At 37.3% G+C, this 27,889-nt stretch overlaps 2 protein-coding genes across 3 annotated transcripts in view; both read right to left on the bottom strand.

Moving 5' to 3' along the window:
• CDC42SE2 (CDC42 small effector 2) overlaps positions 1–10,914 on the bottom strand; it is a 35,890-nt gene extending 24,976 nt beyond the window's left edge. Inside the window, exon 1 of one of the 2 annotated variants that reach the window (XM_027076770.2) lies at positions 10,699–10,914. In XM_027076770.2, the coding sequence (XP_026932571.1) occupies positions 10,699–10,752 (54 nt within the window). In that variant the 5' untranslated portion in view covers positions 10,753–10,914. The remainder of the gene's footprint in view (positions 1–10,698) is intronic. The other variant, XM_027076769.2, reaches the window with a different exon arrangement.
• LOC113604554 (translation initiation factor IF-2-like) overlaps positions 10,902–27,889 on the bottom strand; it is an 89,279-nt gene continuing 72,291 nt past the window's right edge. Inside the window, exon 5 of the mRNA XM_027077004.2 lies at positions 10,902–11,041. Within this exon, the coding sequence (XP_026932805.1) occupies positions 10,923–11,041 (119 nt within the window). The 3' untranslated portion in view covers positions 10,902–10,922. The remainder of the gene's footprint in view (positions 11,042–27,889) is intronic.

The following is a 27,889-nucleotide window of genomic DNA, read 5'->3' as shown; positions in this document are numbered from 1 at the left end:
GTTTAATGTAGAGAAGGTTCTGTTTACCTAATGTATATACAGAATTCACTCAGCTAGTATTTTTTCCAGTATCTTAATCCCTTTTAGATACATGCATATAAGTGTATACGCAGAAGCATTTGTGTATCTTAAGATCCCAGTGAGAAAATCACCCAACTACTACCCAAGCAGACACTGTAAGGACAAATAAAGCCAAAATCAAAACCACACAAATGGCAGAAAGAAAAACGCAAAGATGGAATGAAAATGACAGGAATGTATACTATTAAGTTAATATATATGAAAATATTTGAACTAAGAAGGTCTATAAAAATGGCAGATAATAATTAACATTTGGTAGCAAGGAGAGCCTTTTAAAATGTTGTAACTGCTCTGCTGGTTTCACCTTAACTTATTAAAAGTGATGTTTATTTGCAGAGTTTCATAATTCAATTTCTTATCCAATATACATATTCACTTCCATTTGGGTAAAAGTTACCGAAACACACCAGAAAGAAAACCAATCTTCAAGCACAAAGACTCTGCCATTTATTCATTAGTCTCAACTTTCCTGGTTAACTTCAAGTTTCCAAGTCTGCACGTGTGCACACACAAGCATTTGACTAGATGTCAGTACAAAAATTGTTTTTAATTCACAAATGAAAACAGAAAACAAATCACAAGTAAAAGAAATAATGTCTCACCTTCTAAAAGAGAAGAATTTAAGCAGAGGTTTTAGCTTTTCAAATAACTAAAAGAAAATTCAATGTACAAAAGCAAATGGAACATAAACATGGGAAATGTCTTATATAAAAAATCAAAATTTTTACTATGTACAAAGGTGGTAAGAGACCAGACCAACCTTTAGAGTACTCAGTACTTAAAGCAGATACAGCTGAGATCTTAGAATCTGTCCTGCATATAAGAGCTGCTAATAAAACTGATCTCTAATATTTTCTACCCATTATAAACAAGTTTAAAGTAGAGAAGGATAAAAAACAGAATTTTTTTCCATGTATTTATATCACTGATGAACATATTCTTAAGAAGTGCTTCTCAAATTTTCAGTACACTATAAACACCATAAATATCTATCCCAGATAATTACCACTATCGCATTAGGTTCCAGAAATTATTTAAATTCTAATTTCTCCTTAGTAATAGATCACATAAAATTTGCATGAAAACTTCCTTTTTCTACAAAAATGAATAGTTTGTTACCTGGCCTGGTATACTCATTTTTCCCCCTGATTTTTAAACGAGTAAAATTTGTGTTCCATAACAGTATTACTCTTCTTTCCTTGTTTGTATATAATACCAAGACAATGGGAGGATCAGGACCCAATCCACAGTAACTCTAGATATAGGCTTAAACTACTTCAATCTTGCAGTTTCTAAGTTTATAAAATCCAAAAGTCAGTAAAACAAAACTTAATGCTATTGATGTTTTAGAAGGGCCTTTATTTTAGCATTTTGAGAATTCGCCACCTTATGAAACGATGCAGATCTTCACACTATTTACACAAATGACGCAACTTAGAATCGAAGACTGTTTTCTAAATAAACCTAACAATATCCCAGGTGTGGTCAGAGGACTTGCGAACAACAGATATTTTAAGAAACACTTCAGTATTCATATAAGCAGCTAATTAATACAAGCTCACACTACTTAACATTACAGATGAGGAAGATTTTCTTTATGAACATGAGGATATGTACTTTGTAACAAGCAAAGAGAAAAATATTAAGTTAGGGCTTTGTCATATACATACATACTTTTCAATTATTTGATCACAATGGGTTTTTTCCCCTCCCGGTTCATAAAAAAAACCTCTTTCCAAGTTTTTCCTCTTCATTTTAGCAGTATTTTTAATCACAAAGAACATAATACAATCTTGCTTTTGAGCTCCAAAGCTCCATGCTCTGACTTGTTCTGTATTCAATGGTCTATACCATGGGATACGCTTACTGAGGAATGCTCAAATGATCTGATGGGATGTCAGAGGAAAATAAAAGAAGTCTGGTTTTTTTCATTTGCCCTTTATGAAAATTGAGCTCTAGTAATATCTGGTATATATAGACTGACATGGATGATGCTTGGTGGCTACTGACGGCATGTATTTCTACAACACTAAAAGACTAAATAGGAAGCACTGAATTAATGCTTAACCATACTTTAAATACAAAAATGAAACGTTACAGAATCATGTCTTAACTTAATGTGCTTCAATTTATCTAAAATGTCTTTTCTGTACTCTTCAGTAAGTGATTGTATGCTAGAATATAAATAGAGTATGCTGATGAACAAACTGTGGAAGAGCTGATTTGGGGAATTGTACTTGAAGAAATTTCTGGCTTGTGTATAATCCTGAATAGTCAAAAAAAAAGTCAGGTTACTTTTCACTCCACTATATTTAATATGCAAGATAACACAAGTTCAAACTTCAAAGAGATGTCATTACTTCCCTCCCAGAGTGATAAAAATGTAAAAGTTTGCTAATACATGTTCATGAGGATATGGAACGGTACACTCAAACTACTGGTGGGAATGTAAACTGGTAACACCAAATTTAAAACAATTTGGTATTGCATGGTAAAAATGACTGCCTTTAGACTTCAAAGCCACTGATTCCACTCCCAGGTATATACCCTAGAGAAACTCAGACATGTGTTCACTAGACAACATACTCACAGGAAGGCACAAAAGAGCATTATTCACCACAGTCCCATATTGCTAACAACTAAAATTTTCAAAAGGACTATAGTGGATAAACATTATGGGGTAGTCACACAACAAACTGTGAAAGAAAAAAGAAGTTTAGCTACCTGGATCCATATGGTCCAATCTTATAAAGTTAATATTTAATTAAAGAAAACACAAAAGAGTACAGCTAGGAGAACTCCATTCATTTAAAGTTACAACAGGTAAACTAAATAATACTGTTTGGGGATACATATATAGATGGCAAAACAATAACACAAAGCAAGGAAGTGATTTGAACCAAGATCCTCCCAGTGATGGACCTGGGGTGTGTCTGGAAAGTACACTAAGAGACTGCTGGGGGGTTGGCAATGCTCCTTTTCTTAATTTAGGTAGTGTGTGCTGCCTAACATATATGCTTCATAATTATTTACAATACTGGATGCTTAGATGTAAAACAAACTTTGAAATTATTAATATTTTGGTATAAGAAAAGTATCATGGTTATGTTAAGTAAGTCATTTATAGGAATAAACAGTGACATATGTATAGATAAAATTATATAAGGCTTGGGAGTGGTCTTCAAAGTAACAAAGGAAAGGCAAAAATAGATGGAATGAGATGAACAAGGTCATGTAAGAATTGAAACTGTTGAAGCTGAGAGATGGGTGTATCACATGGCTTGCTAAGAAATAGCTGGTTGACGTTGAGGAAGAGAGTAAAAAACCACAATCTAAACTGAACAAAGATCAATTTAAGAAAAGCATTAAAGAAACCATTTTTAACATTTACAAACTTATAAAAGCACTGTAATTTCTGAAAATAAATGGCTTTCTACTACCTCTGCTCATCCCCAACTTGACCTCAAGTGAAACGCAAGGGACACTAACTTACAGGGCTTGCTGACTGGTCAAGGGCAAAAACCTTCCACTGCACTCTGGTGCCAAGAGCCTCTCTAATTTGTCTTTAAGCGTGTACACACAAATTCAACCTTCTCCTTGGGATCTGAAGTGCACAGGGCACACAAACCCCCACACTCCAAAGTAGGTGACTATGAGGAAATATGGCAGCTACTCCTGAGGCAGGTCTGGAAGTTGTGGGGCATAAAACAGTCTTAGGAATTTCTAGGTTTAGTGTACACCTGAAACATTTCAATCAGTCTTCTGCACTACCTTTCTAAAAACTAATGACATTTTTCATTTCTCAACTGATAAGGGTAATTTTTTATTTTTATTAAGCAAATTCATCTATTAAATGCTTTGAGATGCTTGTGGTTACACGATAGGATTTTTTTGTGAAATTAAGCAAATCAAGAGCACGTACTTTTTTGTTTTCAGAAGGAATAAAGATATTTTTACCATATTCACATTTCACATATGGTATATGGAATGTTATTCTTGAAAATGGAAGTTCTAAATGAACCTGCCATCTGGAGTCATTATAATATAGTACCTACAGGGATGCAGTGCACTTGAGTAAGTACTCTTCTAACTATACAAATCCCCCGAAATCACAGAATGCCCTCAGCTAGAGTTTCCTCTACTGGCTTTTCACAGAATTGTTAGTTCATTTTATGAGGCTGCAGTAATGGCTTTGATGCTTGTGAGGATATCTATGGTCTTCTTAATAATTCCAAACTGTCTAGTGACCCAAGCCACCCCTTCCAATACCTCAACTATTTCCTTTGAAGAAACTTTAAACCCTTGAAAACATGGGGCACGATAATCTTTGTTTTGTTGTGGTCAGTCCAGCAACACCTCCACCACCTCCACCACCACCACCACCACCACCACCACCACCACCACCACCACCACCACACACACACACACACACACACACTCAACTATACGTTAAAACTACATGAGAACAACAACAAAAATGACAGGAAGAAGAGGCACTGAGGGCTTTTCTAACAGCCTCATTGTTGAACACACTACAGGCTGATGAGGAACCTCTGGGTGAGTGTGCACAGAGAAGGCAACTACTCACCAGTCCAGAGCTTAACAGTATGGTCAGTCACGGCTAACTCTGAGTCTGGGCTTAGAGAAAGTAACATTCAAAACATTACAAAAAGACCATGTTCTTCCACTTGTTTTGTTCAAAACCATTCAATGATTTCCCATTTCATAAAGAACAGAAACCATGAAGTCTTTTCACGGCCTGAAAGGCCATATAGGAGCAGGCCCTCCGCAACCTCCCCAACCTCATCTCCCAGCACTGTTCCCTGGGCTCACAGCCACTCTGCCTTCTCTGATGCTCCTGTCACACACACAAACTCTGCACTTGCAGAGCCATGCACTCTCAGTCCCTCTGACTGCATGCTCCAACCTAAGGATCATGTGTTTTATTCCCCTCCATCTTTGCTTAAATATCACTTCACCAGATGGGCCTTTCCTGTATACTCTTAACACCCCTATTTCTCCTCTATCTCTGCTCCCTGATTTCCTTTTCCACAGAGCAGTTCTCCTCAGCTGACATCACAAACACTTATTTATTCACTAAGTTTCTCCTTTACTAGAGTGAAAGCTAAGACAGCAGAAACAATGCCTGCCATCACTACCTAGTTTACTGCAGAAATAACTGGTGTGATAGTATACGCACTAGCATACATTAACTGTGTGTATAGGCCTAATTAAAATAACACATTTCAGAGACAAATAGCATTAACAAAATATGTGATGAAATATTATAAGTGGAAGGCATGGAATATAAATGGAAAAGTGGGGGAGGGTTGTAATTAATATTCACTATTTTGAGGATACCTTAGAAGTTTATTACCTTGATTGTGGTGATGGTAACACACGTGTATGCATATGTCCAAATTCACCAGACTGTATACATTATGTGCAGTTTTTTGTACACCAATTATACTTAAATAAAGCTGGAGGAAAAAAGAAGCCCTCCAGTACTCTAATGCACAATACTAAGTAAAGAATCACTAGAGCCCTAAAAAGATCTGACAGATCTTTTCAATTTTTTTAAAGAAAATTAAGTTACAAAGCAGCAACCATCCAAGTTTATTATTGTAGCTATATCTAATAACAGTAACTACAACATTAATAAATATAGTCAACTTGAAAAGTTAGGATTGCCATGGCTCAAAAAATTTGAGACTCCTTTATTCTCTGTACTGCACTGTGAAGTGAATGAGTGGGAAGAAAAAATATGATCTTGTGCCACTACACAGAAAAATGCATCTGTTTTCTTCCCATATTGGGTTGTTTCTTTTTCATACATGGAATGTGCAAGAGCAGGCGGTGGCAAAGAACGAGTGGGAGAGTTGGCATGCAGCACTTAATTTCAGTAAATACTTTACAAAACTTCAGAGATGACCAAGCAGCTTTCAAACAAGGCACTCTTGATACGTCTCATAGAACTTCAAGGATATGTTTTTGAAGACTGTAAATATACATAAAACTATTAGTGCATCCTTTAAATGTTTTTCTGAGGCCAATAAGCAAGGTATTCTTGCACTGTAACAGCCACATGGCCTTGTTAAGTTTTGTATTCTTTTTCTTGGCAAGCCAAAAATAAGAACTCATATGCCCATGGAATTCTTATGATGGAATATTTCATGCAAATATATATTATTAAACAATAACAGAATAATACTGACGTGTTGTATGTGTGCAAAAAATTTGACTCAAGGTGTATGTAAATCCTCTGTGTAACAGAAAATGTATTTCCAAAGTTTCATACTTTCAATTCCAAGGCTTTATGCTCCTGTGGTCTACTCTCCTAACCTATATTTTTCTATTTTAGCTATTAGTGCTTATACCTACATCACATACTGGAACAGGACTCACTTTACTATTTACATTATGAATAATGACAATGAAAAAAATCAATCTTAAAAATTATAGCAATACTGACTTCTGGTTTCCAGGCCGGCATGTAAAGAGCGTGGCAAGATTCACTCCCTTCCACAATCAAGGAAAGAGTTGAACAAACTGAAAACAAATTAACTCTTCTTAGATCCATCATCAAATTGAGATCACAGAACTGCTGCCCCCAAAACCAGATAGACAAACACAGAAAGTCACAACTTACTGGAGCAGAAACCCATGATGAGGAACTTCTGGGTACCCAGGACCAGTGTAGGAAGGCCTAAACTCTAAGTGATGAATTACTGGAAGAGGAATGTACATGAGTCTGAGAGTTAAGTACTTCAGGGGGCCCAGTCTTAGTTTCACCTCCAGGAACTCTACTATATACTCAATTGAAGATCAAAGAAACATCTCCTTGTGCTTCAACAAAGAGAGAGAAAAGTAGGTATTTTTTTTTTAATTTTTTTTTTAACGTTTATTTATTTTTGAGACAGAGAGAGACAGAGCATGAATGGGGGAGGGTCAGAGAGAGAGGGAGACACAGAATCGGAAACAGACTCCAGGCTCTGAGCAGTCAGCACAGAGCCCGATGCAGGGCTCGAACTCACATACCACGAGATCGTGACCTGAGCCGAAGTCGGATGCTTAACCGACTGAGCCACCCAGGCGCCCCTGTAGGTATTTTTAAGTAAGACATGGCATTTTGTTCTTAACAAAGGCTACAATCATGACAAACTATTGTACCCCACACCTTAACAACACATCAATAAGGCTTCTATATAACAGGAGAATACAAATGAAAGAAGTAGACATCTCAGATCTTATTTAAGAAGTCTCCAAGCAAATGCAAAGAAAATATGGCACAAAAACCAATATACCAGAGGAAATTTTATCTTCTGACACCAACAACTACAGTAAACATGGCCTAACACCGAGACAGATAAACATAAGTTGGCCTGTTCACTTCAGTTCCTTTACTCGTTACTGTATCTGACTCTCAACAAAATATTACAAGGCATAAAACAATATACCCACAATTCAAAAATTCCATAATTATTAAAACTGGTGAAAATGTAATCCTTGATAGTATCATTTATAAAAAGTTACACACAATAACTTAAATGTACAGGTAAACACACACTCACTAAAATATATATTCATATTACGTTTAAATTAGAACCATTCCCATTAAAGTCAGGAAAAGCAATGATGTTCACACATCACTGGCACTATTCAACGTTATATTGGAGGTCTTAGTTAATGCAGTAAGACAGCAACAGGACAAAAGATTTACTTACTAGAAAAAGACTAAAAAAAAACATTGTTACCATAAAAGATATTTTGAAAATATAGTTTTCAATAAGTTGTCTGGTTAAAAGATTAGTGGATAAAAATTTTTTATTTCCTATATATTAGTAAAATTCTATTAGAAAATGTAATAGAAAAACAATTCGATTCACAACAGTATTAAAAGACCCTGAAATATTTAGAACAAATCTAACAAGAAATGTGCAAAATGATGAACTCATGATGAATGATGAAGTTTTAAAGCTTTTCTAAAAGAATATTAAAAGGTTTATGTAAATGAAAACATATGGTATGTTTCTCAAAGGGATTGTCCAGAATTTTGAAGACATCAATTCTCACCCAATTACACTCTATATATAATGCAATCCTAAAGTAAACACCTGCTGGATTAGAAATATGCATTATAGGGGAGTGTGGGTGGTTCAGGGAGTTGAATGTCTGACTTCGGCTCAGGTCATGATCTCACAATCTGTGAGTTCAAGCCCCACTTTAGGCTCTGCGCTGACAGCTCAGAGCCTGGAGCCTGCTTCGGATTCTGTGTGTGTGTGTGTGTGTGTCTGCTCCTACCCCACCCACGCTCTGTCTCTCACTGTTTCTCAAAAATAAACATTAAAAAAAAATTTAAAAAGGGGTGCCTGGGTGGCTCAGTCAGTTAAGCTTCTAACTTCAGCTCAGTTCATGATCTCACAGTTAGTGAGTTCAAGGCCCACATCAGGCTCTGTGCTGACAGCTCAGAGCCTGGAGCCTGTTTCAGATTCTGTGTCTCCCTCTCATTCTCTGCCACCCACACACACACTCTCTCTCTCTCAAAAATAATAAACATTTGAAAAAATTTTTTAATTAAAAAATATGCGTTATGAAATATTTTATATAAAGAAAAACCTAATAAGGAACCATATAAAAACCAGCTACCTAAGAAAATATTACCAACATAATTGAAAAATAGTATCTATGGAATAGATATCCTCTATGATACAGCAAAAATTTACTTAGTAACTACAGCAATTAAAGCAGTATGGGAGTGACACAGATGTAACCATTATGAATAAAACCAAAAGAAAAAAGAGACTTCAGGAATGGACCCTAAAATATATGAAAAAACATAGTATATAGTAAAAGTGACATTCCAAATCACTAATACAAAGATTATTTAATAAACTGTCTGTAGAGGCTACTGGGTGTCTCAGTCAGTTAAGCGTCCGACTTCAGTTCAGGTCATGATCTCACAGTTTGTGAATTCGAGCCCCGCATAGGACTCTGTGCTGACAGCTCAGAGCCTAGAGCCTGCTTCAGATTCTGTGTCTCCCTCTCTCTCTGCCCCTCCCCTGCTTGCACTCTGGTCTCTATCTCAAAAATAAATATACATTAGAAAAATTTTAAAAATAAACAAACTGTCTTTAGATAGCTGATTAGCATGAAAGAACAGACCCCTACCTCACACCACACAAAAGAATCTTCCATACTTCATGGATCGAAGAGTCAAATGTAAAAAACAAAATTATAAAAGTTGTAAAAGGGGAAATGGCAGAGTAAATGGCACAAGGAATCTGCATCCAAACACAACAAATGCATTGGCAAAATCCGTCTTGACAGAACTATTTTAGAACTCTGGAGTCTGTTCAAGGCTTGCAACCTCCAGGGAAGACTTGGAAGATAAACTACAGTTAATTTCCCCTCAATCTCAGTTCTTACTAGAGTAGCAGCTACCCATCCCCCCACTCCTAGCTGTGCAGAGCAGCTTACCACATCTTGCAGAGCCAGGGTGGGCAAAAATCAATCTGTCCTCTAATTACCTGTGCTTCTCATCACAAAAGAGCAAAGAGGTGGGCAGCCCTTGTACCTCCCCTTCTGGTTCAGCCACTTGTAGGGGATTTAAAAGCTGGCATCCTTTCTCCTCTCCCCCCAAATCCCTTCATTTTTTCCCCCTTGTGGAACCAGATATAAAAGACTAAGACATTCAAAAATCACTGCATGTATACCCAAGAAAAAATTTAAAAGTGACTGAACATGCCCTGGAAAAGGCTCAGAAAATATCTGAGAAGACTTTAAGATTACACCTCATTCTTCCTTTTATGGTCTTATAAGTGTAAACCAAACAATACAAACTCACTTATTCAGCCAGCCAGCCACCCCACCCGGCTAAACAGCTGGCATCTATAGCTACATTCTCCAAGGTAATAGATCTGATCCTGAAAATACAAAGTAAATATAGTCAGGGTCCCTAAAGAATTAAAAGTGTGGTAGCAAGACTGTACAAGGGTTATTTACCATGCAGAAGCTCCATGTCATAACAGAAAAATGAACTAAGGAGCTAGTAGGAATAAAGATGAGGTAATGGCTAAGTCAGGAAAAAGCTGGTGGAGATTTTATAGAGGTTATTTGATGTACACATCTTAAAAGATGAAAAGAAAATGAGACTTTGGAGGGCAAGATTTAGGAAGAGGTAACAATATGAATGTACAGGTTAGAAGGCACAAAAGTGGGGCATGTACCAAAAAAAGTCAGCCAAAACCACTTACTCTCTATAGGACTTTGAGCGAAAAACTGAATCTATTTCAACTGAACAATAAGGATAATGGTATCTTCCTCAGAGGTACTGTGAGGAAAAAGAGGTAGTAGGTCAAGAAGGATGTAAACGCAGTCTGGCTGCCACACCCTCCACCTGCTAACTTCCAAGGCCAAAGTATAGTATTTACCCAAAAAACAGGTGTTTTTTTTTTCTTTTTTTCCTAACCAGATGTTCAGAGTTCCCCTAAACTACTTTCTGACACTCCTGAGATCTGCCCTCCAATTACTGCTAAAGTCCTGATTCTCAGCTTAAGAACCAGTGGTATGTTTAATAAGCACCCCACCCAATCTGTACACGTATTACATCATACTTACAGGCTGAGGCTGTTCTGCAATACAGCAGTTGAAACATAACCAGAATTCACTCATGCTTATAGTCCACAGTATAAATGAGCACCAATGAAGTTCTTGAATCTTAGCTCAGGAAGCTTCACAAAGCACACTCCTTGAGATGCTGAATGTCCAAAGATGCCAAAAAAATAATTTTATTACTTCTCTGTGTTTTTGCTCCTGGAAGTCAAGTATCTTATACAGATAATTCAATGAAGAAAGTCAAACTGTCTTTCTTTCTTTGCTTCTGGCTCTACAGAAACTTGTTTCTGAACCACCAGGAAGGTACAAAAATTCTTGTCTTGACTCAAGGCCTCTAACAGGTAATCTAAAAAAAAAAAAAAAAAAAAGAAAACAAGTTATTTTACTGATCGTTAGATGCTTTTATTTTCTCAATCTGTGATAAAAATATTTCCCTACAACATAAGCATTGAAAAAAAATCAAGATTTTAATAATCTGATATTTGACAAAAAATTTTTAATGTTTATTTTTTTACTTTGAGCATGTGAGCAGGGTAGGGGCAAAGAGAGGAAGGGAGAGAATCCCAAGCAGCCCCCACGCTATCAGTGCAGAGTCCCAGTGGGGTTGGATCTCACAAACTGCAAGATCATGACCTAAGCTGAAATCAAAAGTAGGACGCTTAACCAAGTGGGGCACCCAGGCACACCACAAAAATTTTTGAACACTTTTTTTGAGTGTTAGGTATTAAGAATATAGCAGTGAAATAAAACAGAAACCCTTGCTTTCATTAGGCACCCTATTTTATAACTATAAAAGTATTAATTATTCTAATAAATTTATCTAATCACTAACTACAACACTATGACTGCCATATAAAAGTCTCAAATTCCAGGCAGAAATACTGATCATTTTCATGTTTCTTCACTTGAACACTGATTTCAAAAACAACCCAGAAATAACTGGTACAGCAATCAATTCTTCTTACTCATTTTGTGAATTAAGACATTAGATCCCTGCCACCACCATCACCACAATCAGTGTCAGTAAAAATAGTTTATATCCCACTGGTAGTCAACCAAGCTGAGTCGATCAGAATACATGTCTGCCAATATTCTTTGTGGACTTGGGCTAAGAGTGAACCTATCTTTTCTTCTTGACTGCCAAGATGTTGATTTTAAGGCTTTAGCCAACTAAATTCCAAACTTCATGTAGATGACCATTCTGAGATAATAATGCTGACAAGCAGACAAGAGAGAGGAGAAAATTTAGATGACATGAATCTCTGCTTCCTGTCATCCCTAAGACTAGTGTGACCTATGGGCCTGAGCTCTGTTTTTGTGAGGCAGTGTTTCTCTCTCTGCAGCCTGAAGCTACACTGAAGTGGATTTATATCACCTGCAGTCTAGTACAATTATCATGTGAAGATGTCCAGTAGACCACTGGATATACAGCTTTGAAACCAAAGAAAATTCCTTGAATTATCAAGAGATGATAAATGAAGCAATGAATCTGAAATTCTAAAGTAGCATATAATAATAAAGAAAGCAGTATCATGAAAAGCAAAGAGAATCTAATAGAGAACTCTAAGTAAGTAAGCATTATTAAGTTAGTTAGGTAAGTGAGTTACTAAGTAAGCAAGTTAGGAGCATTTAACTGATGGGTAGAGAAAGAAAAGTCTACCAAGAATATCTGAGTGCTATCAGAGAGAGAGAGAGAGAGAGAGAGAGAGAGAGAGAGAGGAGGAAAACCAGCTACTTTGGTGATCCTGCTTCAAAGAGGAAGGAGATAACATAACTAACTGACATGGAGAGAGCAAAGAGAGAAAAGAGTCCATTAGAATATGGGCAGCGAGGAGTCTGCTTGGGATTCTCTCTTCCTCTCTCCCTGCCCCTCCCCTGCTCTCTCTTGAGTGTACATATGCACGCATGCTCTCTCTCTCTCTCTCTCAAATAAATAAACATTTTAAAAAAAGAAGACAACGATGAAGAAGAAGAAAGGGCAGCAGTTACATGGCCCTGGTTACATCTGTTTCAGTAAAGTAGTATGGGCAGAAATCAGATTAGAGTGGGTTAAGAAGTGAGTGAAAGGTGAGAAGCAAAGGCAATAAATGTTAGGAAAAATTTCCAGGAAGACGGGATACGAAGTTTTAGGGGTGCCTGGGTGGCTCAGCTTGATTAAAGCATCTGACTTTGGCTCAGATACAATGAAGAAAAAAGCCATCCTGGAAATGAAAAGATCAAAGACCAAAGATGCATTAACAATATTCCTCAAAGATCTGTTAACATCTTTGTCCCAAGCAGTCAAACAGGTATCGTACGTTTATAAATTTTTGAAAAAGTTATCATAAATTTATAAGCTATGCAAACTATAAATCATAAACCATCACAGGCCCTGAATATTAAGTGAAATAACATTCCTCCTTTTCACTGTCTCCAAAACCAGGACTCGTATAACAGGAATGATAGTAATTTTTATATTCGTACACATGAAGATCTTCAGTAAAGATAAATGTATCTTATGTTTATGTCACAAATGTGATACTCTGCTTCTACAAAGTCCAGAAAACAAGTCTCCTAACATACCACAGAAAAATGACATGTTAAGATTTAAGCCTACATTTAAAAAGAAAGATGAGAAGGAAGAAAATTTACATTCTTGCCATAGTTAACAATTCAGAACAGGGAAGATTTATTTTCAAGCAAGGATGAACATTCCTCATCTCACTCAAACTTCCAAAACAAAGAAGTGGCAGTGTTACAATTGATTCTGTCCACTGAAGTAGGTAAATAATATGAAGGTTTAAAGGCTCAGAAGAACAGTATGTTTCACTTACTTCCTTCTTAGGAAGAATATAACAGGAAACAGTTAAATTCACAATAACATGAACATTATTTCAGTGTTGCATTTAAGAAGTTTAATTCCATCCTGAATCAAAGACAAGAAGTCACTGTAAAATAAGTCACTGAGATGAAACAAGCACGGCAGAGGGAATACAGTCAATAATAAAGTAGTAACTTTGTGTGATAACACATGGCAACCATACTTGTGACAAGAATTTCATTATGTATGTAACTGTCCAATCTCTATGCTGTAAGCCAGAAACTATGTCAACTATACTTCAATTAGAAATTTAAAAAAATTTTAAAGATAAAAAAGTCTTTGTGAAATGAAGTATCTTTTAACCAGTTCCATACATCTGTTTAAAACTGAAAATTCTTTATGCTCATCATTGCTGCAACACAAACAGACATGGTAAAACTCCAAATCTATTGAAATATGAGGTTAATTTTTTTTTGTTCCAAGTTTTTATTTAAATTCAAATTAGTTGACATACAGTATAATATTGGTTTCAGAAGGAGAACTTAGTGGTTCATCACTTACATACAACACCCAGTGTTCATCCCAACAGGCACCATCCTTAATGCCCATCATCCATTTAGGCCATTCCCCCACCCACCCACCCCCTACCACCTCCCCTCCAGCAACCCTCACTCTGTTCTTTATAGTAAAGTCGCTTATAGTTTTCCGCCCTCTCTCTTTTTACCTTCTTTTATTTTTTCTTCCCTTCCCCAAGTTCATCTGTTTGGTTTCTTAAATTCCACATATAAGTGAAATCATATGGCATTTGTCTTTATCTGACTTATTTCACTTAGCATTATACACTCTAGCTCCATCCTGAAATCTGATGTTTAAAACTACTGTTTAATTTAATTTTCTTATCTACATATAAAGTCAGGTAAGTTTCCTTATCTGGAAATTATGTTTTTCAGAAACCACCTTTAAATATTAATTTTGGATTGGGAGGTGGTGTGGTTTTTTCTCCTTTTAACCAAGTGTGCTTTCTGTTTAATACTTCAAAATAATAAACGGCTTCCTAATTTACAATCCATAATATTTCATTATGCCACGTTTTACCAAACTCAAAATTCCTTCCCATTTAAAGCACACCTATTCATTAATTTGTGAATTTTAAAATATACAATTTCCCACTCTCAGGTAGTACTTTGAAAATGACATTCACAAGACTTCCTTCATGTTTAGTTGAAGAATTATTTTTTTTGAAGTACACTAATCTGTGCTTTGTTTTTGAAAAGGATAAACAGCTGAAGTTATTTCCACCTAGATAATACATCTGGAGAAACATACTTTCAGACCAAAAGGTTATTTGCAACTCCACAGATGTGTATTTGTTAAGTAAATACATAACTCTAAAAATGGTTCAAACATGCCTTGGAACGTCATGCCAATACATTTTCCATCTTCTTGCTTTTCTTAAACTTCCTCTTTAGAATTATTTTTCAGAAGTGTATAGACTTAAAATATTTATACGTACCCATCTTGAGAGAAGTACTAAATTTATCACAAAAAATGTGACTAATAATATATATACTATAGTACTTTCATTTCTTGAACTGCCAGTTGCTTAAAACATGCAACATGATGTTGCAACAACATCAAAATCTACACTTGGCTTGAAACACAGCTCAGCATATGCTGGACATGTAAGGGGTCAGACTGGTCTACAGACCAGAGAGTATTTCACAAACACAGAGATTCGCAAGATACAAAATTTTAGTAAAGCTTGCAGTGAATTATCTGGCCATTTATCAACTGAGCAGAGCTTCCTTGAATTAAAAGCTGGTCTCTTGATTTTTAAAGAGATTGGCATGAATAAAAAACTGTGGTAGTATTCTCCACCATCAGCTTCCTCTCCTCCTCACTTTCTGCACTTAAATGCTACAGACATTTGCTTTATACTTGTATGAAAACGATTGCTATAACAATGTAAAGAACATCCTACCCACAGTAAAACTGTTTCTTAGATAAACTTCCAAAGAAACAACAATAAAGCCTTGATGTAAGACACAGAGGGGCACCTAGCTGGCTCAGTCGGTTGAGTGTCCAACTTCGGCTCAGGTCATGATCTTGCACTTTATGAGTCTGAGCCCTGCATTGGGCTCTCTGCTGTCCGTGCAGAGCTTCCTTCGGATTCTCTATCCCCCGTCTCTGTACCTCCCCTGCTCGTGTGCCCCCCCCCTTAAAAATAAACATTCTAAAAAAACAGGAAAATGAGAAACATATTTAGCTAAAAAATTTCTTTTTTGTAGATTATTTTAATTTTTATTTTTTTCCAATATATGAAATTTATTGTCAAATTGGTTTCCATACAACACCCAGTGCTCATCCCAAAAGGTGCCCTCCTTAATACCCATCACCCACCCTCTCCTCCCTCCCACCTCCATCAACCCTCAGTTTGTTCCCAGTTGTTTGTTTTTTTTTAATTTTTTTAAATGTTTATTTATTTTTGAGACAGAGAGAGACAGAGCATGAATGGGGGAGGGGCAGAGAGAGAGAGGGAGACACAAAATCCGAAGCAGGCTCCAGGCTCCGAGCCATCAGCCCAGAGCCCGACGCGGGGCTCAAACTCATGGACCACGAGATCGTGACCTGAGTTGAAGTCGGACGCTTCACCGACTGAGCCACCCAGGCACCCCTGTTCTCAGTTTTTAAGAGTCTCTTATGCTTTGGCTCCCTCCCACTCTAACTTTTTTTTTTCCTTCCCCTCCCCAATGGGTTTCTGTTAAGTTTCTCAGGATCCACCTAAGAGTGAAAACATATGGTATCTGTCTTTCTCTGTATGGCTTATTTCACTTAGCACCACACTCTCCAATTCCATCCACGTGGCTACAAAGGGCCATATTTCGTTCTTTCTCATTGCCACATAGTATTCCATTGTGTATATAAACCACAATTTCTTTATCCATTCATCAGTTGATGGACATTTAGGCTCTTTCCATAATTTGGCTATTGTTGAGAGTGCTGCTATAAACATTGGGGTACAAGTGCCCCTATGCATCAGTACTCCTGTATCCTTTGGGTAAATTCCTAGCAGTGCTATTGCTGGGTCATAGGGTAGGTCTATTTTTAATTTTTTGAGGAGCCTCCACACTGTTTTCCAGAGTGGATGCACCAGTTTGCATTCCCACCAACAGGGCAAGAGGGTTCCCGTTTCTCCACATCCTCTGCAGCATCTATAGTCTCCTGATTTGTTCATTTTGGTCACTCTGACTGGCGTGAGGTGATATCTGAGTGTGGTTTTGATTTGTATTTCCCTGATGAGGACCAACGTTGAGCATCTTTTCATGTGCCTGTTGGCCGGATGTATTCTTTAGAGAAGTGTCTATTCATGTTTTCTGCCCATTTCTTCACTGGGTTATTTGTTTTTTGGGTGTGGCGTTTGGTAAGCTCTTTATAGATTTTGGATACTAGCCCTTTGTCCGATATGTCATTTGCAAATATCTTTTCCCATTCCGTTGGTTGCCTTTTAGTTTTGTTGGTTGTTTCCTTTGCTGTGCAGAAGCTTTTTATCTTCATAAGGTCCCAGTAGTTCATTTTTTTCTTTTAATTCCCTTGCCTTTGGGATGTGTCGAGTAAGAGATTGCTACGGCTGAGGTCAGAGAGGTCTTTTCCTGCTTTCTCCTCTAGGGTTTGGATGGTTTCCTGTCTCACATTCAGGTCCTTTATCCATTTTCAGTTTATTTTTGTGAATGGTGTGACAAAGTGGTCTAGTCTCAATCTTCTGCATGTTGCTGTCCAGTTCTCCCAGCACCATTTGTTAAACAGACTGTCTTTCTTCCATTGGATGTTCTTTCCTGCTTTGTCAAAGATGAGTTGGCCATATGTTTGTGGGTCTAGTTCTGGGGTTTCTATTCTATTCCATTGGTCTATGTGTCTGTTTTTGTGCCAATACCATGCTGTCTTGATGATGACAGCTTTGTAGTAGAGGCTAAAGTGTGGGATTGTGATGCCTCCTGCTTTGTCTTCTTCAAAATTACTTTGGCTATTCGGGGCCTTTTGTGGTTCCATATGAATTTTAGGATTGCTTGTTCTAGTTTTGAGAAGAATGCTGGTGCAATTTTGATTGGGACTGCATTGAATGTCTAGATAGCTTTGGGTAGTATTGACATTTTGACAACATTTATTCTTCCAATCCATGAGCACAGAATGTTTTTCCATTTCTTTATACCTTCTTCAATTTCCTTCATAAGCTTTCTATAGTTTTCAGCATACAGATCTTTTACATCTTTGGTTAGGTTTATTCCTAGGTATTTTATGCTTCTTGGTGCAACTGTGAATGGGATCAGTTTCTTTGTCTTTCTGTTGCTTCATTATTAGTGTATAAGAATGCAACTGATTTCTGTACATTGATTTTGTATCCTGCAACTTTGCTGAATTCATGTATCAGTTCTAGCAGACTTTTGGTGGAGTCTATCGGATTTTCCACGTATAATATCATGTCATCTGCAAAAAGTGAAAGCTTAACTTCATATTTGCCAATTTTGATGTTTGATTTCCTTTTGTTGTCTGACTGCTGATGCTAGAACTTCCAACACTATGTTAAACAACAGCGGTGAGAGTGGACATCCCTGTCGTGTTCCTGATCTCAGGGAAAAAGCTCTCAGTTTTTCCCCATTGAGGATGCTGTTAGCTGTGGGCTTTTCATAAATGGCTTTTATGATCTTTAAGTATGTTCCTTCTATCCCGACTTTCTCGAGGGTTTTTATTAAGGTTGCTGAATTTTGTCAAATGCCTTTTCTGCATCGATTGATAGGATCATATGGTTCTTATCTTTTCTTATATTAATGTGATGTATCACGTTGATTGATTTGCGAATGTTGAACCAGCCCTGCATCCCAGGAATGAATCCCACTTGATCATGGTAAATAATTCTTTGTATATGCTGTTGAATTCGATTTGCTAGTATCTTATTGAGAATTTTTGCGTCCATATTCATCAGGGATATTGGCCTGTAGTTCTCTTTTTTTACTGGGTCTCTGTCTGGTTTAGGAATCAAAGTAATACTGGCTTCATAGAATGAGTCTGGAAGTTTTCCTTCCCTTTCTATTTTTTGGAATAGCTTGATAAGGATAGGTATTATTTCTGCTTTCAATGTCTGGTACAACTCCCCTGGGAAGCCATCTGGTCCTGGACTCTTATTTGTTGGGAGATTTTTGATAACTGATTCAATTTCTTTGCTGGTTATGGATCTGTTCAAGCTTTCTACTTCCTCCTGATTGAGTTTTAGAAGTGTGGGGGTGTTTAGGAATTTGTCCATTTCTTCCAGGTTGTCCAGTTTGTTGGCATACAATTTTTCATAGTATTCCCTGATAATTGCTTGTATCTCTGAGGGATTGGTTGTAATAATTCCATTTTCATTCATGATTTTATCTATTTGGGTCATCTCCCTTTTCTTTTTGAGAAGCCTGGCTAGAGGTTTATCAATTTTGTTTATTTTTTCAAAAAACCAGCTCTTGGTTTCATTGATCTGCTCTACAGTTTTTTTAGATTCTATATTGTTTATTTCTGCTCTGATCTTTATTATTTCTTTTCTTCTGCTGGGTTTAGGCTGTCTTTGCTGTTCTGCTTCTATTTCCTTTAGGTGTGCTGTTAGACTTTGTATTGCGGATTTTTCTTGTTTCTTGAGATAGGCCTGGATTGCAATGTATTTTCCTCTCAGGACTGCCTTCGCTTCATCCCAAACCGTTTGGATTGTTGTATTTTCATTTTCATTTGTTTCCATATATTTTTTAATTTCTTCTCTAATTGCCTGGTTGACCCACTCATTCTTTAGTAGGGTGTTCTTTAACCTCCATGCTTTTGCAGGTTTTCCAGACTTTTTCCTATGGTTGGTTTCAAGCTTCATAGCATTGTGGTCTGAAAGTATGCATGGTATGATTTCAATTCTTGTATACTTATGAAGGGCTGTTTTGTGACCCAGTATGTGATCTATCTTGGAGAATGTTCCATGTGCACTCGAGAAGAAAGTATATTCTGTTGCTTTGGGATGCAGAGTTCTCAATATATCTGTCAAGTCTATCTGATCCAATATATCATTCAGGGCCCTTGTTTCTTTATTGACCGTGTGTCTAGATGATCTATCCATTTCTGTAAGTGGAGTGTTAAAGTCCCCTGCAATTACCACATTCTTATCAATAAGGTTGCTTATGTCTGTGAGTAATTGTTTTATATATTTGGGGGTTCCTGTACTCGGCGCATAGACATTTATAATTGTTAGTTCTTCCTGATGGATAGACCCTGTAATTATTATATAATGCCCTTCTTCATCTCTTGTTACAGCCTTTAATTTAAAGTCTAGTTTGTCTGATATAAGTATGGCTACTCCAGCTTTCTTTTGACTTCCAGTAGCATGATAAATAGTTCTCCATCCCCTCGCTTTCAATCTGAAGGTGTCCTCAGGTCTAAAATGACTCTCTTGTAGACAGCGAATAGATGGGTCTTGGTTTTTTTATCCATTCTGATACCCTATGTCTTTTGGTTGACGCATTTAGTCCATTTACATTCAGTGTTATTATAGAAAGATATGGGTTTAGAGTCATTGTGATGTCTGTATGTTTTATGCTTGTAGCAATGTCTCTGGTACTTTGTCTCACAGGATCCCCCTTAGGATCTCTTGTAGGGCTGGTTTAGTGGTGACGAATTCCTTCAGTTTTTGTTTGTTTGCGAAGACCTTTATCTCTCCTTCTATTCTGAATGACAGACTTGCTGGATAAAGCATTCTCGGCTGCATATTTTTCTGTTCATCACATTGAAGATCTCCTGCCATTCCTTTCTGGCCTGCCAAGTTTCAGTAGAGAGATCGGTCACGAGTCTTATAGGTCTCCCTTTATATGTTAGGGCACGTTTATCCCTCGCTGCTCTCAGAATTTTCTCTTTATCCTTGTACTTTGCCAGTTTCACTATGATATGCCGTGCAGAAGATTGATTCAAGTTACGTCTGAAGGGAGTTCTCTGTGCCTCTTGGATTTCAATGCCTTTTTCATTCCCCAATCAGGGAAGTTCTCAGCTATGATTTCTTCAAGTACACCTTCGGCACCTTTCCCTCTCTCTTCCTCCTCTGGAATACCAATCATGCATAGATTATTTCTCTTTAGTGCATCACTTAGTTCTCTAATTTTCCCCTCATACTCCTGGATTATTTTATGTCTCTTTTTCTCAGCTTCCTCTTTTTCCCTAATTTTATCTTCTAGTTCACCTATTCTCTCCTCTGCCTCTTCAATCCGAGCCATGGTCGTTTCCATTTTACTTTGCAGCTCATTTATAGCATTTTTTAGCTCCTCCTGTCTATTCCTTAGTCCCTTGATCTCTGTAGCAATAGATTCTCTGCTGTCCTCTATACTGTTTTCAAGCCCAGCTATTAATTTTATGACTATTATTCTAAATTCACTTTGTTGTATCGTTTAAATCCTTTTTGATCAGTTCGTTAGCTGTTGTTATTTCCTGGAGATTCTTTTGAGGGGAATACTCCTGTTTGGTGATTTTGGATAGTCCCTGGAGTGGTGCGGAACTGCGGGGCACTTCCCCTGTGCTGTCTTGAATAACTCGCGTTGGTGGGCAGGGCCACAGTCAGACTGGTGTGTACCTTCTCTTCCCCTCTCCTAGGGGCGGGATTCACTGTGGGGTGGTGTGCCCCGTCTGGGCTACTTGCACACTGCCAGGCTTGTGGTGCTGGGAATCTGGCATATTAGCTGGGGTGGATAGGCAAGGTGCACGGGGGCGGGAGGGGCAGGCTCAGCTCACTACTCCTTCGGTAATTCGCTTCGGGAGGGGCCCTGCGGCACCAGGAAGGAGTCAGACCCGCTGGAGGGATCATCCGCAGAAGCACAGCATTGGGTGTATGTGCGGTGCAAGCAAGTTCCCTGGATGGAACTGGTTCCCTTTGTGATTTTGGCTGGGGGATGGGCGAGGGAGATGGCGCTGGCGAGCACCTCTGTTCCCCGCCAAATTGAGCTCCGTCGTCCCGGGGCTCAACAACTCTCCCTCCCGTTGTCCTACAGCCTTCCTGCTCTCCGAGCAGAGCTGTTAACTTATAACCTTCCAGATGTTAAGTCCCGCTTGCTGTCCAAACACACTCCATCCGGCCCCTCCCAGTTTGGCCAGCCAGACTTGGGGGCTCTGCCTGGCGGGTGGGCCGCCCCTCTGCCCCGGCTCCCTTACGCCAGTCCGTGTAGCGCGCACCGCCTCTCCGCCCTTCCTACCCTCTTCCGTGGGCCTCTCGTCTGCACTTGGCTCCGGAGACTCCGTTCTGCTAGTCTTCTGGTGGTTTTCTGGGTTATTTAGGCAGGTGTAGGTGGAATCTAAGTGATCAGCAGGACGCGGTGAGCCCAGTGTCCTCCTACACCATCATCTTCTCCCAATTATATGTCTGTAGATTATTTTTAAAATTTTTTTAATGTTCATTTATTTTTGAGAGACAGAGTATGAGTGGGGGAGGGGCAGAAAGAGAGAGGAAGACACAGAATCTGAAGCAGGCTCCAGGCTCCGAGCTGTCAGCACAGAGCCCAACATGAGGCTCAAACTCACAGACCATGAGATCATGACCTGAACCGAAGTTGGATGCCCAACAGACTGAGCCACCACGGCACCCCTGGATAATTTTCACTGACATGTTTTTGAGGGAAAGCAGCAAGGTACAAAATAATATACATGGAATGGTTTCATTTACATGAATTTCAAACAACAAGTTAAACTAAACTATTTTGTTTAGTGATACACACATTGGTAAAAGGAAAGCAAGGAAATTACTGTAATAAATGTCAGGAGAGTAGTTACCTCTAAAGTTGAGGGCAGGGATTGAGAATAAGCCCATGCATAAAAGGCTCCTGGCATGCTGGCAATATTCTACCTCTTGATCTGGCTGATATACTTGATTTATAATTATTCATTAAAGAATACATGTAAGTTCTATGCAATTCTCTATATATTTTTAAGTAACAATTTAAATGAAATGTAACTAAAAGAAGCAAATCCTAACAATGTCCACTTGATCATAGGAGAATGATAAAGATCAGGAATGGAAATGCAAAACATAGAATCAAGCAAAAAAGAACATCCTTGCTGCAGACTTTGAAGGACATGGTGAACATACTGGGGTTGGGGCAGGGGATGAAGTCTCTGGTTCTATCAAATGCCAAAGAAGTTTTTGCCAAAAATGCAAACATTATTAATCAACAACCAAGCAAAAGCACAAATTATCAATAAAGCTTATTCACAGCTACACCAGCACTAAATCTGTCCCAATCTGAGTAAAATGGTTCTTTAATACTGACCTGTGGTACAAAATCCTTTTGAAAAACTACCTAGTTATCACAGATCTACTTTTCTGTGGCTAATCAGGTTTCTGTAACTACTAAAATAAATGGGGTGATTTTTTCGTACCTTTGAAATGACTAATTCTATGTTAGTCTTCCTGCAGCTTCATATAAACGTAATCACACAGTATGTGCTCTTTAAAAAAAAATACCTGACTTCTTTCATTTAGCAGTTTTTTGAGATTTACTTATGTTGCTTCTACTTTTTTTATTTTAATTTTTATATTTACTTTAATGTTTGTTTATTCTTTAATGATTTTTACATGTTTATTAATTTTTTTATTTTTAAAATTTTATTATTATTTTTTAAATTCACATCCAAATTAGCACATAGTGCAACAATGATTTCAGGAGTAGATTCCTTAGTGCCCCTTACCCAGTTAGCCCATCCCCCCTCCCACACTCCCTCCAGCAACACTTTGTTTGTTCTCCATATTTATCATTCTCTTCCGTTTTGTTCCCCTCTGCGTTTTTATATTATTTTTGTTTCCCTTCCCTTATGTTCATCTTTTTGTCTCTTAAAGTCCTCACATAAGTGAAGTCATATGATATTTGTCTTTCTCTGACTGAGTAATTTCACGTAGCATAATACCCTCCAGTTCCATCCACATAGTTGCAAATGCCAAGATTTCATTCTTTTTGATTGCTGAGTAATATTCTATTGTATATATACACCACATCTTTATCCATTCATCCATCGATGGACATTTGGACTCTTTCCATACTTTGGCTATTGTTGGTAGTGCTGCTATAAACTTTGGGGTACATGTGTCCCTTCAAAACAGCATACCTGTATCCCTTGGATAAATACCTAGTAGTGCAACTGCTGGGTCGTAGGGTAGTTCTATTTTTAGTTTTTTGAGGAAACTTCATACTGTTTTCCAGAGTGACCGCACCAGCTTGCATCCCAACCTCTACTTTTTTCTAAATAGATTTAACTGTACAGATACAGTACAATTTGTTTATTCATCCGTTGATGGTTACTACTGCTTTTCCAGCTTTTTGGTTATTAAACATAAGGCTAGTACAAACTTGTGTGTACAAGTGTTTGTATAGACAGACGTTTTTAACCCTCCAGAGTCAACAGTTAGGAATGGAATTGCTGGATCTTACTTGAAGTTTAATTTTAACTTGGTAAGAAACTACTGACCAATTTTCCAAATCCATTATACCATCTGCACCTGTGCCAGCAAGAATGAGAGGCCCTGCTGTTCCACAATCTTGCAACTGTTTGTACTGACAGTCTTCAGTGTTGGTCATTCTAGTGGGCATGAAGTAGTATCTTACTGTGGTTTTATTTTGCACTTTCCTGATAACTAATGGTAGTCTTTTCATAAGCTTGTTGGCCATTCATATGTCTTCTTTGGCCATATTTGTTCAGATCTTTTGCTCATTTTTAAATTTAGTTGTCTTATTCTGTTGTGTTCTTTATATATTCTAGATCAACTCGACTGTCCAAAATATATACTGTGAATATTTCTTCCTGGACTTTTTTTTTTTTTGTGACATCTTTTAAGTATGTTTTTTAATTTCATGAAGTCTGACTTAACAATTTTATAACTTATGTTTTTGGACTAAGTTCTTTGCATTTCCATACACATTTAGAATCAGTTTGTCAATTTTTACAAAAAGTGTCCTATATTCTGAGATTAAATTTTTCTAACAATTACAAAACAGAAAATCACATCTTAATAATATTGTGTGTTCTGATCCATTAACATGGCATATCCAATTGAATTAACTGACTTTGTAGTTTTGAATGTAGAGGCTTTACATGTTTGTTTTTTGTTTTTGTTTTTTTTGCATCAGTTTGCTCCTCAACATTGTTTATACTTTTCATATGAAAGCTTTAAAATCTAATGTAGTCAAATGTCAATTTTCATCCTGGATTAGGGGGTTTATTTTACTTGAAAAGTCATTCCCTATCCCATTATAAACCATTATTCTATTATAAACCTATCATCCCATATAGCACTGGTTAGGTTTACTTTTATAAACTGACTTGGACATTAATCATTGACATTTTATAAGTTTCGTAAGGTAACATTTTCATAATATACTCAGGCTTTATTCCCCTCACATCTTCCTTTTTCTCTCTGAATTAAAACCAAGTATTTGACACCAAACATAAACATATCATTATGTTTAGGGATATAGTAGAGATTTTTCTGGCTCAAGCGTGCAAGGGTTTACAATACAAACACAGAAGAAAGTAATATTCATGGACAGCACTCTCTCATGTTCTACTCCCCACACTTCTTCTCCCCCTTGTATGAGAATGACTGCTATGTTTACCTTTTCCTCCCTTTAATAATTTTCCTCCTTTTCTTTTCTTGCTACTTTTCTTCTTTCCATTTTTTGGTTTCTCTCCCTCCCTTTTTCTTTCTCCCATTTCCATTTTATTATTCCCTCCCCTTAAACATTTCTTTAGCTGCCTCGATTAGAAGTAACAATTATGTGACATATAGCCTCTCAATGTATTAGTTGATGGATTGAAACTCTCTTAGCACTCTGAACTTTTCATCTAAGTCCAGGCAGACATTTATATACACCTGCAAATGAACATCTCATTTAGTCTCCTACTTACCTGAAACACAGTATGAAAAACTGAATTCATTGCCCTTTCCCTCATACTTGTTTTTATGTTACCTTTCTTGGTGGGTGGTACCATCACCTACTGTTTACCAGGACACACACTGGAGTTCTATCCTACTACCAGAAGTTCTTGGAATAAATCCACACTTGTACAATGCTTTCTTACACTTTAACAAATCTCTGTCACTCAAATAATACAAGCACATAGATTTTTAAAAGTCAAGCAGGGGCGCCTGGGTGGCGCAGTCGGTGAAGCGTCCGACTTCAGCCATGTCACGATCTCGCGGTCCGTGAGTTCGAGCCCCGCGTCAGGCTCTGGGCTGATGGCTCAGAGCCTGGAGCCTGTTTCTGATTCTGTGTCTCCCTCTCTCTCTGCCCCTCCCCCGTTCATGCTCTGTCTCTCTCTGTCCCAAAAATAAATTAAAAAAAACGTTGAAGAAAAAAAAAAAAGTCAAGTAATGGGGCACCTGGGTGGCTCTGTCGGTTAAGCATCTGAATCTTGATTTCAGTTGAGGTCATAATGTTATAGTTTGTGAGTCTGAGCCCTGCATCAGGCTCTGCGCTGATGGTACAGACAGATACTGCTTGGTATTCTCTCTCGCACATACACACACGCAGATACTATTCCGACCTCTGTTGTTGCTGATGAGAAGTTCATGGTTAATCTCACTTTTGGTCCTTTGAATGTAACTGTGTTTTTTCCCTATGGATGCTTTAAAGATTGTCTTTCCGTTTGGCTCCCACATTGTGCTCTCTCTCTCTCTCAAAATAATTAAACTTAAAAAATAAAATAAAATAAATAAAAATAAAGTAATAAAAAGCTATTAAAAATCAGAAATCTCTAAAAAATAAAAACACGAAAAAACAAAAAGAAAAAACCTCTTCATCCCCTGGTGGTAGTAATTTTTAATTTACCAACATGTTTCGTCTAGTATTTTTAATTATGAATATGTTTATTGCTACCTGTTGAGTTGCTGATTTTTTGATAAACTGACTTTCTCTTAAAACAGATGAGAATAGGTCTTTTCTTACCACATTATCTCCCATCTTCAAACTCCATATCACTGTCATCATCACCACTAGATAATTACAATTTTTGGTTGAATCAATATTCAATGTTTCTGTTATTATAAGTGCTACTGCAAAAACAAGTAACATTAAAATCAGCTATCCCTTCTTCAAACATCTTTTGTTTTCCCTGAGGTTAATAAGTGCTCATCTTTTTTATTTGCTTAGTTTTTCCATGCACATGTATCAGAACTGTAAAATATTTTAATTAGAGCTGTAATTTCCAAAAATGTAACCATATGCACAGATGTACAAATTCAAATTTTTTTGGTTTCTTCACAAAACCTAGCTTGTTGCTTCATTTCTGACTAGCTGCTCTCTAGGCACGTTCCCTCAGTTCCTTTCCTGTTTCTAGTAATTATGTATTACTTTTTCTTCATTTTCCTGAGCTTATTTATAAAATCACATACTCCATCACCTTTTTGTATGTGAAAATAGTTGATTTACTCACACCTTCCACAGTCCAGTAGCTTCTGAAGAAAGGGTATATAGGAAGGAAAATGTTTTAAATCCTTGCATTTAACATTTGACTGAGCATTTGGTTGAGTACAGGATTTTAGAGGCACTGTTTCACTCTCTTCTATTTCCAGAGTTGCTAAGAGGTCTGGTGATATTCTAATTTTCTTTACTTTCTAGGTGAAAAGTTTTCAGTTTTCTCAAAGGTTTAAAGATTTTCTCTTTACTCAGAATTCTTAAATTTCAAACACATAACTTGGTTTTGTCCTTTTTCACCCAATGTGCCGAGGACTGAATGAGCTCTTTCAAAAACAATGGTATCCTTCAGTTCAGAAAATGTTAAGTACTCACACCATCGGGCTGTTGTGTGAAGTAAACAAAATACTTATACTTGGCACATGTAAGTACAGAATGATGATGATGATCAATAGTTATCAACATTTATCCATTTCTTTGATAGCCACTCTATCTTGCTTCTCAATCCTTCCTTTAAAGTTGAATTTCGATCTTCATAAAGTATAGACTTAAGAGGTTTTTTTAATAATACATGCTTTTAATGATTATCTGCAAGTGGTAAGCTTCCAGTTGTTTCTCTAAAATTGTGGGAGAGGTGGCATTTAAAATTTTTAACTTTAAAACAATTTACTTATAGAAGAGTTATCAAAACAGAAACCTCCCATCTATCCTTCATTCAGATACATTGATAACACAGTTTCTATATTATGCCCTTATTCTTGCATGACAGTTTACCAGCTAAGTATAAAATTCTTGGTTGACAGTGCTTGTTCACAGTTAATCTGACTTTTGGTCCTTTGAATGTAAATGTGTTTTTTCCCTATGGATGCTTTGAAGATTGTCTTTCTATTTGGCTCCAGTTTCATAGAATCTCTAGTTTCAGGTTCATTTCTAATTATTTAAGATTCTT

The sequence above is a fragment of the Acinonyx jubatus genome, chromosome A1 (assembly GCF_027475565.1).
Source record: "Acinonyx jubatus isolate Ajub_Pintada_27869175 chromosome A1, VMU_Ajub_asm_v1.0, whole genome shotgun sequence".
In the NCBI taxonomy this organism is placed as follows: domain Eukaryota; kingdom Metazoa; phylum Chordata; class Mammalia; order Carnivora; family Felidae; genus Acinonyx; species Acinonyx jubatus.
The sequence above is the reverse complement of the archived record's forward strand: the minus strand, read 5'-3'. Positions and strand labels throughout refer to the sequence as shown.